Source organism: Triticum urartu, chromosome 1 (assembly GCF_003073215.2).
Source record: "Triticum urartu cultivar G1812 chromosome 1, Tu2.1, whole genome shotgun sequence".
NCBI lineage: Eukaryota > Viridiplantae > Streptophyta > Magnoliopsida > Poales > Poaceae > Triticum > Triticum urartu.
This window is the reverse complement of record NC_053022.1, coordinates 7,506,000-7,514,966: the sequence shown is the minus strand read 5'-3', so window position 1 is coordinate 7,514,966 and position 8,967 is coordinate 7,506,000. Positions and strand designations below refer to the sequence as shown.

At 47.8% G+C, this 8,967-nt stretch overlaps 1 protein-coding gene across 1 annotated transcript; it reads left to right on the top strand.

Moving 5' to 3' along the window:
• The first annotated feature begins 3,936 nt into the window (after positions 1–3,936).
• Positions 3,937–5,549, top strand: LOC125521867 (2'-deoxymugineic-acid 2'-dioxygenase-like). The gene is made up of 3 exons (XM_048687233.1): positions 3,937–4,278; positions 4,376–4,954; positions 5,054–5,549. The coding sequence occupies exons 1-3, from the start codon at positions 4,081–4,083 to the stop codon at positions 5,315–5,317; spliced, it is 1,041 nt and encodes a 346-aa protein (XP_048543190.1). The 5' UTR covers positions 3,937–4,080; the 3' UTR covers positions 5,318–5,549.
• The last annotated feature ends 3,418 nt before the right edge of the window (positions 5,550–8,967 follow it).

Here is an 8,967-nt window from a genome sequence, read left to right as displayed (position 1 = left end):
TAAGAATAACCCTAACATACTAACAAAGCCTAATCATAGGAAATTGGCAAACAAAGATCTCACATCTCCATGCAAATCTCTAGATCCAAACAAAACTAGGGTTTCCCCAAACTAGCATTACTTGGATCAAAACAAGGGGATCGGAGAAGATTACCTTGAGGGAGGGTATGACTTCGAAATCCACGGACAAATTCTTCAAATTTGCAAGTTTTGGGAGAGGATTTGAGAGGGGGAGAGAGTGGGAGAGGGGGCGGGGGGCGGGGGGGGGGGGGGGGGGGGGGGGGGGGGGGGGGGGGCCAAGCCGCTGGATAAGTCACAGTGCAGCGCCTACGGGCCGGGCGCTGCACATTACATGTGTGGCGCCTAGCTCGGAGGCGCTGCACTACTGGGTGCGGGCCCAAGGGCTGCCACGGTGGACACGCGTGCAACGCCCCAGAGCTGGGCGTTGCACCGTAGGGTGTGGCGCCTGCGTGGAGGGCGCTACACAAAAGGGTCAGTGCTGTGAAATAGTTTTACGGGCAGTTCATTCCGTGAATTGATTTTGTCCCAAGGTCAAAATTGTAAAATTTGCCGCAGGATGCCTCCTCTCTCTCTTCTCCCAATTACTCGGATGGCCATTGCATTTTTTTAATAAATGATGGCCATTGCATAGATCAAATATGTTGCAATTAATTTTTCCTATACTGCATGCAAAACATTTCGGCACCGCTATCGGATGAGCCAAAAGCTTTTCCTCGGGATTGTGAATTTCATCTGGGAGTTCGACAGCTACTTCAAGTGCAAGAAAGATTGCACCGGCAAACTTGGATTCACCTCGATCCAGAAGTGCACGACAGCGATGAGGATGCTTGCATATGGAGCTCCCGGTGATTCACTCGACGACTATGGGCGCATGGCCGAGTCCACCAGCATTGAGTGTTTCTACAAGTTCTGTCGGGCAGTGGTGGCGGTGTTTGGATCGCAATACTTGCGAACCCCCAATGCAGAAGACACTGCTCGGATCCTAGCACAGAATGCAGCAAGAGGATTTCCTGGGATGGTTGGAAGCATCGACTGCATGCATTGGAAATGGAAGAACTGCCCATTTGCTTGGCAGGGGATGTATGAAGGCGCCAATGGCGGTTGCAATGTGGTACTTGAGGCGGTGGCCACACAGAACCTCTGCATTGGCACTCCTTCTTTGGTATGCCAGGAACTCACAATGACATCAACGTGCTGCAGTGCTCCCCTGTCTTTGCCAAGCTTGTTGAAGGTCATTCTCCTCCGGTGAACCTTGAGGTCAATGGGCGGCACTATAACAAGGGGTACTACCTAGCCGATGGCATCTATCCGAGATGGTCTACATTTGTGAAGACTATCTCAAACGTTGTGCCAGGAGGCAAGAGGTCCCACTTTGCCAAGGTGCAAGAGGCTTGCAGGAAGGATATCGAGCGGGCTTTTGGTGTGCTTCAATCTCGATTTGCTGTTATCCGCTATCCTGCTCAGACCTGGTCGAAAGATCAAATATGAAAGATCATGACTTGCTGTGTCATCTTGCACAACATGATCATCGAGAGCGAGCAGGAAGAGTCAGTGTTTGACACTGAACCATACTACAGACAGAGTCCTCTAGCCGAAGTTGATCACCAGCTACCGGCAACCTGGACTGCCTACCTCCGTATGCGTCAGGAGATCCGAGACCCACAGGTGCATCATCAACTGCAGCAGGATCTGGTGGAGCACCTTTGGAGGGTCAAGGGCGACGCCGGACTCGACGTGTGATGAAATATGAGTTTTTATTTGTTAAATCATATAATTTTTATTGAACTATTTGTTGTTGTACTATTTTGTTAAACTATTTGATTTTCTATGATGAACTATGTAATAAAAAAATGTTTATGTTCATAATTGAACGCCGAGCCACGGCGAACCACGTCAAATATGGGCCAATTGCCGCCCATGTGAGGCCTTTTATTCGCCGAAAGTGAGCCGAAAACTGAACCAATCATGACGGCTAGGGACAACGATTGGACACCCGATCAGCCCAGCGCCGGCTCATCCCAGGAGGCGATTTTTATGCCTCCTCAGAGCCAATGACTAGAGATGCTCTAAGGCAAGGATGCGAGGATGCATGTAAAGAACCTAGCAACAGCAGAATCTATAGACCTGGTCCTACCCTGCATGTCCAATCAGTTTGAAATACAGCTCTGTGTACTTGCTATGGGCGCTGGAATACCCTGCAGCGCTGACAACACAGTGGGCCACTTTGATTTGACGCGCGCAGATACACGTTGGGCGCGCAAATCCACTTCCCAGCGTGTGCCAAGACCAAAGACTTGCCTTTTCACACTTGAAGTTTCACCTCACATGCATTGCTGCACTTCAACTTTTCTGTTAGTAGGGCCCTTCCAATTAAAGACATGATGCATAACTACATATAATATGGAATCGTCAGACCTTGATGTGTCAACACTAAATAGATTCTAAGAGCAACTCCAACGGCCGACTTAAACGGACGGCAATTTCGTCCGCTTTTTGTTCGTTTGGATCGGTCGCCCGCCCGGCATCCGCCTTGTTTTTCATATGGGTCGGCAGCGCGTCCAACGCGCCGACTCATATGTGCAGGCGTGGCCGGCTGGCCGCCCAATTTTGCATTGCATTCTCACATATGATGAAATAAAAATTTAACAAACAAAATAGTCCGCCCAAATAAATAGTATAGTTTACAGGCCAAATAAAATTAAAAATGTTTCACATAGTTTTGCAAAACGAATAAAAAAGATACATCTATTGGTTGCCAACATGAGTCCACATATGCTCAACCAAATCATTTTGCAGTTGCACGTGAGTTTCCCAATCACGCATGTCTTCATGAAACTGAGTGAACTGCTCAAATGTTGCCGCTACTCCATGCTCAGGCACAACATTCTCACCCTAAAACTGAAAGCCTTGATCGTACAGACGTTCCGGGCGCTCGTCTTCTACGATCATGTTGTGCATGATCACACAAGCAGTCATCACCTCCCATAGTTTCTGCGTGCTCCAAGTATTAGCAGGATACCGAACGATGCCCCATCGAGATTGCAAAACACCAAAGGCACGCTCGACATCCTTTCTAGCACTCTCTTGCTCTTGGGCAAATCTTTTCCTTTTCTCTCCAACAGGGTTGGGTATTGTCTTGACAATAGTGGTCCACTAAGGATAAATACCGTCACCCAGATAATAGCCTTTGTCATAGGTGTGGCCATTGACAGTAAAGTTCACTGGTGGGCTGTTGCCTTCGGCAAGCCTAGCAAACACCGGCGAGCGCTGAAGCACGTTGATATCATTGTGTGATCCAGCCATGCCAAAGAAAGAGTGCCAGATCCAGAGATCTTGAGACGCCACGGCCTCTAGTATTTTGTGTGGTTTTGAAGATGTCACCAGTCTGTGCACTAACTTCCATAAGAGCTCCACGGTTCCCATTCGCTGCGACAACCTCAACTTGAGCTGCATCACGCAGGGGCTCACGAATATTAGGGCTTAATTTTCATTGCGATATTTGGGGCTCCCACTCTCCGTGTGGAAGCTAAAGCTCATCGACCTGCAATTTGTTGTGGATAAGATGGCGAGCAAATTGGCAACCTATGAGGGCCAAAACATCACCACCATTTGGCGTGCCACTCTTGTCAAGTCGGTTCTGACTTCCCAAGTGATATACTTCATCACGCCGCTGGTGATTCAAACTACCACCCTTCAAAGCATCAACAAGCTTGAGAGGGTCTTCCTATGGTTATGGTCGGATAAGACAACCGAAGCAAAATGCAAGGTTAATTAGGACATTGTCACCGGGCCGCGTGCCTATGGGTGTGTGTGGGGTGGGGGGTGGGGGTCCTCAACACCAACAAGTTCGTGCGGGCCTTGCGCCTAGGTGGCCTTGGTATGAGTGGAAGGAGCCTACAAAGTTGTGGGTGGGGAGAGAGACCGGTGTGACGAGGAAGACCTCAAATTTCTATGCTTGTACCACCATCACGGTTGGGAAGACAGCATTTGTTTGACGTTGCTCTGGCAGCTAGGTAGCTACGCTACTAGCTAGTCTGAAAAATCTGATCCATCCAGAAGATGGGGCTGCTGTCCAACACCCCGGTGCACCACGCCGTGCCGTACGAGTACGTCCTGCCGCCGGAGAAGCGCCCCGAACCCGACGAGCTCGTCGATCCCACGGTCACCCTGCCTGTCATCGACCTCGCCGCCGGCCGCCGTCGCCACCTCGTCGTCAATGAGATCATCAAGGCCGGCAAAGAGTTCGGCTTCTTCCAGGCACGCACGCACGCACCACCGCAATTGTTTGTTTATCGATCCGCGCCACTCAGCTATTGATTTTGGACTCGGTACTCCATGGATGTGCTGCAAACAGGTTGTGAACCATGGCGTGGGCGACGAGGTGGTCGGGGCGTTTCGGTCCGCGGCGGCGGAGTTCTTCGCCATGCCGGCGGAGGAGAAGCTCCCCTACTACTCCGACGACCTCACCAAACCGTTCCGCGTCGACACCAGCACCACCTACGTCCTCGACCGTAGCGGCGGCGGTCGGTACTGGCGCGACTACCTCCAGCTGCAGTGCTTCCCCGTCGACAGGTTCTCGCAGGACTGGCCGGCCGAGCCAGCCGCCTTCGTGCCCAGCCTGGCCGCGTACGCCACAGCGGTGCAGACGCTGGCCGCCACGTTGCTCGGGCTCATCGCCGAGGGGCTCGGGCTGGAGGAGAGCTTCTTCCGCGGCGAGCTCAGCGGCGGCGGGACGCTGATGAACGTGAACTGGTACCCGCCGTGCCCGGACCCGAGCCTGACGCTGGGCCTGCTGCCGCACTGCGACCGACCACTCCTGACCGTGCTGTCGCAGGGAGACGTCAGCGGCCTCCAGGCCAAGCACAAGGGCCGGTGGATCGCCGTGCAGCCCGTCCCAAACGCTTTCGTCATCAACTTCGGCCACCTGATGGAGGTCCATCTTGAATTCCTCATCGATCTCTAATTTGGTACTTATCTAGTGTACGTACGTGTTGGTGAGATCATTCATTCCTCGTTTGTGTTGTGTGTGCAGATCGTGACCAACGGGTTGCTTCAGAGCGTAGAGCACCGCGCAGTGACCAACTCCAGTGCGGCGAGGTTGTCGGTGGTGACCATCATGTTGCCGGACATGGACTGCCGCATCGAGCCCGCGCCGGCGCTGGTGACCGAGGGGGAGCAGGCCAAGTTCAGACCGTTCCTCTTCCGGGAGTTCAACGAGGCGTACGCCGCCGCCGCAGCCAACCGGGCGGACGTGCTCCAGCGCTTTAGGATCTACCCTGCGGGTACAATGGAGTGACCGGCCGGCTACTTGCTTTGCATGGTTCCAGCCATTAACGGCTCCACTAAACTTTTCTTAATTTATTTTTTATCAGTTTGGAGGTGTCTTATAAGTTGGTTCTCCTCCCTTCAACCTTTTGTTTTTGCATCGTAGGTAATCCCACTGTTTCATAATATCATTTTTGTTTTTATTATAAATCTCTAAGTAGCATTATTATGCGACATGAAATAAAGTGCTGAAATTTGTTTTATTAAATCCCACATTTATATTTTTTCGAGAAAACTTCCAATCTATTCTTCTTCAATCATGACAGTACAACGAACACGAGAAATAATAAAAATTACACCCAGATCCGTAGACTTCATAGCGACGATTACAAGCACTGAAGCGAACTGAAGGCACGCCGCCGTCATTGCCCCTCACTCGCCAGAGCTGGACAAAACCTGTTGTATTAGACAGTCGAAAAGTCGTAAGGCAAAGATCCGATAGGACCAGTGCAGCAGAACAGCAATTGCCGTCGATAAAAAATAGCATAGATCACAACAATCCAATCTAAAAGCACATGAAGGCAGACGAACTACACATGCATGTTGCCGAGTGTAGTCAGCAATCCAAAGCCATGCCTTTATACTGAACATTCACGGCCAGTCCCGATACTAGACATGGCTCATCCGTGTCTTGTAGGCTAACGGTCCGTACGGTGCACAAAGGGGACCATCGAGGGTCGGCATGGTAGGCCGTCAAGCAGCCGTGGAGGAGGACGCCATGCGGGATGAAGACGCGCGACTTGGAGAAAAGGCACAAGGCAGTCAGCTTGAAGGCGGAGGGCATCTGCACTTCCGCGCCGATGACTTCGCGTGCGTGGACATTGACAGCGGCTTCCACTCAATAAATCAGCGTGCGCACGCAGCGGCAGCCATTTTCCTCCCTCGAGAACATGGCATGCGTGCAGAGGGACTACCCCCCCCACACACACAACTCAACGGGAGGACAACGGCGACAACTTCTTTCCTCCACTTCACTCCTTAGCGGTATGTGGGGAAGTAGGTTGTGAAGAAAAGAGGGGGTCATTGTGAATGTGAGGTGGGCATCATCATGTTTTAAAGGAGAGGGCTCGAGCGAGAAATGTTCTAGATCAGCCGGCTGCATATACTAGTCACATGATCACTAGAAGCACACATGATCCAAGTTGCCATATAAACAACTTCGCTCAGATCTCTTGCCATATATGGAACGCAGGATCAGACCACTTGCCGTATAAACAACTTCGCTCAGATCTTTTGTCATATATGGAACGCAGGATCGGACCACTTGCCATACAATAGGGAACGCCGCTGAATCGGACCATGTGAGCCGTGTCTCCTGCTTAGCTAGCTCTTATTGGCTCCTGTGTTGGCTGGACCTCCATCCATGTGATCTCATGCCATTGTTGTGTTAACTCATTGATTACACTTTTTCTAAACTTGATCACCCACCTTTGAATTTCCTTATGAATGCCTGCACCTAGGGCATTTTGTTCAGTACTATCTCGGATATCCCTCTAAATGGATTATTAGTGGTGCTTCTCCCAACCATGTACCATGCCACGATCGCACCGGTCAGCACCCGAAGCAAAACTAGTAGAATGCCCGTGCATCGCCACAGGATTTTGCAATATTTTGTTGGAGTTTTGTAGACATAATGCATGTTAAATTTTAGATGTAGTGAAAGAGATAACACGGGCACAATCGGGTAATAATTTAAGTCCACTTCACTTGTCATTTAAATTGATAATAAAAAGGAAATTTGATGATGCATACATATTGAGCGATAATCCAACTAAAAATCTGTTACAAATTAAGATATATTTGACGTGCTTAAGAAATTCCTGCACAATATCAAGAATGTTGTCTTTAGCTTCATTCGCATGATATTTGAGCAAGTATAACAAAAACATCTTCATCAACTCGTACCCATCCTGCACAAGCAATACATGAATCTCATGTTTTTTTGGCATTGATGACTGATAGATACCAATGGTACCCAGGAATGGCAATCGAAAGGAATAGCTGGTGGAAATATCATATAAGTTGTAGACACAATTAGATATAAATAATAATAAAATTATTATACACATGGAGTAATTAAAAATTATACATCATTATATGTATGGATAATGAGGCGAGCCTAACCATCTCTTATTATAGATTAGTATTAACATGTTGTATGATGTGACGATATTTTGATGGGTCAATATCTTTTTCTCCTCTTCTTTTATCTGACAGATACAAACGTGCTAATGATATGTACCTTTTCGCCCGCCCTATCCCGTTGATGGTTATGAGCAAGCATACAATATATGTTAACGTTTATCACCTGTAATCTCACATATACAATATATTTATGTTATTTGATATTATATATGGTTTACATTATTAAGCACAAAGTTTACGCGATTGGTCTTACACCATCTTGCAAGAACATATCATCTTTCATAAGGCATTCCAACTCATCGTTTGATAACAAGGTATCTCCAATGTCCACGAACTTGGTTTTCTTGGGGGCAGACATGATTGATTCGATGACTATAGTATCTCCAGGATTACAGACAAAGTCTGTCGTCATGATACAAAAATGAGCCAAATCAGTATACAAAATGAGCCAAGTTAGTTCTATACAAAAAATTATATGACGAAGTAATGACTGATAATAAGATTAAAAAACCTTGTGCAATGACATTTGTATTTGCTTTTTTTGGTTTGTTATGAGATATCACCGTTTGCATATCATTATATTATAAAAAAAACTTTCGAAACTTTCATCCCCTTCCAACGACGTCGTCTCAGAACCCTTGTCAATGGATTCTTTTTGAATATCGCCAAAATACATCTTTGTCTCTCTCATGTTCTGTAACAATAATCATATAAAAATGCGCCTTTTGTATGACATATATATAAACTCGTTGACTTTTTTTTGTAAAAAACTCCGTGAGCACCGCGCGTCCGTGCCGGGACTTGAACTCGGGTGGGCTGACAGCAACCTCAGCTGCCCAGCCAACGGGTCAACCCCCCGTTCTCGTATGACATACATATGAAGGAGGAATAGTTGTATGTCTGATTTGTGGTATCCATCAATCCATTGATAGAAGAAAAGCCTCGCGATGGGTGTATGGCTGATTTGGGTTCGGTTACATTAGAAATCTTAGTGATTGGTGTTGATTTTTGTTGTATGGCTGATTTGGGTACAGACGTACGGTTACATTAGAAAAACCAGATGGGAGGTGGAGGAGCCTGGCACAGAAAAAACCGGTGGGGAGCCTCGTGATGGATAAAATCGACCGGGGGAGTATGGCGTTTGATCGATGGGTGAGGGTACCAAACGAACGATGTATCAAGTCCCCTTTAGGAGTAGAGATAATGTGGAGATTTTCATAAATGTCTTAGGCTGTTGCCAATGGATAGGTGCTTAGATGAGGTGTTAAGCACATTAAATAGCTTGGCAACTATACTCCCCAATGCATAGGTATTTAGCTTGCTTCATTTAATGAGTTAGCAACTAAAGTTCTTCATGTATTGATGGGCTTTTTTTCTTTAAATGTTTTGCCTAGATTCACGCATTTAGCATTGTTTCTTCGTGAGGTCACCACACTCATCTCTCTCCTCTTAAATAACTTGTCATATTAGATTTTT